General features: G+C 47.6%; 1 protein-coding gene across 1 annotated transcript in view; it reads left to right on the forward strand.

The window, feature by feature from the left end:
• The first annotated feature begins 414 nt into the window (after nt 1-414).
• The window catches only part of idh3a (isocitrate dehydrogenase 3 (NAD+) alpha), a 13,058-nt gene continuing 10,437 nt past the window's right edge, over nt 415-3,035 (forward strand). The window contains exons 1-2 of the mRNA XM_015392835.1: nt 415-475; nt 2,119-2,178. Coding sequence (XP_015248321.1) covers nt 446-475; nt 2,119-2,178 — 90 coding nt within the window. The 5' untranslated portion in view covers nt 415-445. The remainder of the gene's footprint in view (nt 476-2,118; nt 2,179-3,035) is intronic.

The raw sequence follows: 3,035 nt of genomic DNA on the forward strand, positions 1-3,035 counted from the left end.
AAATTTAGCTCAAATGCTAAAGCCATTCAAATGATAACTGCCCTTAAAGAACTGCAACCTTAGAGTACAGATTTGATTTTAAATTGTAAAATAATTGCCGTATATTTTGTAAAGCCCTTAGATGTTGTATCTGAGTGTAATTATTAATGTTCAATGTTGTTCTTGTATGTTTTTTTTTTTTGCAATAAAAAAACATGTCTCAAGACAATATATATAAACATTTTAAAAATCTTCATAAAGTAAAGAAAAGTTAAAACATAAAAGTATCAAATATTTATTAAAAGCACCATAAAAATAATCAGAACAGAAATTCGTACCTATGAAAAGTAAAGCGAGTGATGCATCTCGCACACAATGTTTTCACCTCTTTGACAGATCGACAGGACAGCAGAAGCAGGTTGTAGTGAGGCATCTCGCCTTCGGAGGATCTCAGCTTCTCGTCAGGATGGCAGCAGGCAGCGTGTGGAGGTCACTGGTAAGAAGGAACATCTTTCTAACTGCTGGAAACTCTCTACCCGCGGTTCTACCTCCGCGCCGCGGGCTGCGGTTGGCTTCAGTGGGGGGGCTACCGAGGGAAATGACGGCTCCGGGTCTTAGTGTCCCGATAAATCAGCGTTTAGACTCCACTGTTAGCCTCTTAGCTGTTAGCATCGATCAATGTCCTTCAACAGGGAAGTCAGATGATGGAGAAGTTTCCTCAGCTTTACTCAGAAGTCCTCCTCTATCTATTTGAAGCATTGAACCGGGACATCCGGCTGACTTACCGGCCTGTTTGTCCCGCTAACAGCCGGTACCGCTAGAAGCAGAGGCCGCTTTCTAAGTTGGCACCAGACCTCTATTGAAAAGTGACTTATTAATGATTGTTTTCAGGTTAAACTGAAACCCTGCAGGTCAGACTAAAGGATCTGAACCAGAAAGCGAAGATAGTGGCTCTCTGGATAATTCGGCTGATATTGAACGCATCACTCTTGGAAACAGTTGCTATAAAACAGGATGTGATGTTTAGGTGTGGCTGCTGAGACCTGCGGCTGCAGATCCTGTTAGAATCTCACCTCTGTGGAGATTTAGGACGCAGCAACAGATTAGCACGCTGCCCTGCGTGGGGCTCATACCTGTCTGTCCGTGATGAGGGGTGACCTTCAGGGAGGACGGTGCTCCTCCCTCAGCTGTTTATATAGAAATAGTATAGACTCAGTCCAACTGATAGTACTGCTCCATTCACATCACAACCAAAAGGCTAAATAACAAAAAACACCTGGAAGTTTGGACTAAATCCAAGGATTTAATGAGATAGATAATTTATTACAGTTGTTAGGAGGTCCTGTAATGAACAGTTCTGAACAGGTGCTGACTGTGGAGATTCATGGTCAGGGATGGGATTAGTTTCTACCCTGGGTGCAACCGGTCAGAGCCAATCAGAGCTGAGGAAATGCTCCTTCTCTGCTCTGATTGGCTCTGACCGTGAAGATGACAACAGAAAACTCACACACCAGGAAGGTGTTTAGAGAACTTTGGTTCCGGGTCCAAAGTATTTGACATTGAAGTATGGGGCTGTCTCCATCAGAAGGACCATAAAGGGGTCATAGAATGCAGGGTTTCTATTGTCATAGATGAATAACGATGGTTCAGGGGGTGAAATGGACGTACAGAGAAGTTCAAACCTCATCAACTCCTCCTTTCTCTGCAAATCTCACGATTCTAAACTTCCACTATAAAACGGGTGAATCCAAACGAAGCACAGAGGTGACGTAAACTCGGGATGTTGCCTTATTTGGTTCTGGCCTTGACTTTTGTCACGCCCCGAAATTGACATAAAGACCACCCCACTGGTTCACTGCCCAAGGGGGGGGGGTCGACTGCTGGGCCGCTGATTGGACCGGGCCTCAGCAGAGAGCCATAAGTCGCCCATCGTCAGCCGGATGAGGGGGGCTGGGTGCCGGTAAGGCAGGTGTGGGGAAGCAGTGGTTCACCGGGTCAGGTTCGGTCGCTCCGTCTCATGCTGGCTCCTAAATGCGTCGCTCCTCAGATGCATCTCAGCATCTGAGGAGCGGTTCTGGTGGGTTTACGGTTCTCTGCGGTTCTGGTGGGTTTACTGATCTGTCATGTTGTGTCCTGCAGGTAAGCCGGGGGATGGGTGGTGCCGTGCGGAGACCTGCTGTGTCGTCCTTCTCCAGAGGGGTGAGTGACTCCGGCTCTGAGAGCCCGACTCCAGCAGCTTCCTGTAACACAGCAGCCGTTTCACATCTCAGCATCTGTCCAACCTTTTGGACCATCGCCGGGTCATTTAGGGAATTCGACACGTCCCTGGATGGAGACACCTCCACCAGTTGGCTTTACAGTTTCTTTCTGTAGCCCCATTTACATTACCCTCTAAAAACCGATCTGTGTCGAGCTTGGTTCCCTGGAGACCATTTACAAACCATGCTAGCATGGTTCCTGGCCTCCTAGTGGCGCTCTACGGTACTACTGCTCTCTAGAGAGAATCAAGCTAATCAACATGGCTGCACCCGTAACATTCAGGAAGTTTGAGGAGAGTCAGGCGAAGAAAGCAGCCTTTGGTGAATCTGCTTGACAGAGTCGGCTTTTGGGAAGTGGATACGACAAACAATAGACTAATTAGGGCTTAAAGACGCAGGAAACAACGACAGACGTTGAGGTTCATCACTCTGCTAAGCAGAATCATCACTGGAAATCGTGCGGCACGTTAGGGGAGCTATGATTTCATGAAAGTCTTAAATTTCCTGACTACGGACTGTAAGGAGATGACGCCGTCTACTCATGTGCTTTTTGTTATGTGAGAACCGAACCAGAACTGAACCGTGCCGAGCCCTACTGATGAACCAGTACTATGTTAGCGCGGTACTGTTGTGTCTGGTACGGTCCAGTTCTGTTTTCGTGCTATTTATGCTCAACAATCATCTCGGTAACTGTGCTCATGCCAATCTTGGCACTGTTTCTAAAGGGCTGGTCCCCGGCTGGTCCTTGGCTGGTCCTTGGCTGGTCCTTGGCTGGTCCCCGGCTGGTCCTTGGCTGGT

Source organism: Cyprinodon variegatus, unplaced genomic scaffold, assembly GCF_000732505.1.
Source record: "Cyprinodon variegatus isolate N-32 unplaced genomic scaffold, C_variegatus-1.0 Scaffold609, whole genome shotgun sequence".
Classification (NCBI taxonomy): Eukaryota; Metazoa; Chordata; class Actinopteri; order Cyprinodontiformes; family Cyprinodontidae; genus Cyprinodon; species Cyprinodon variegatus.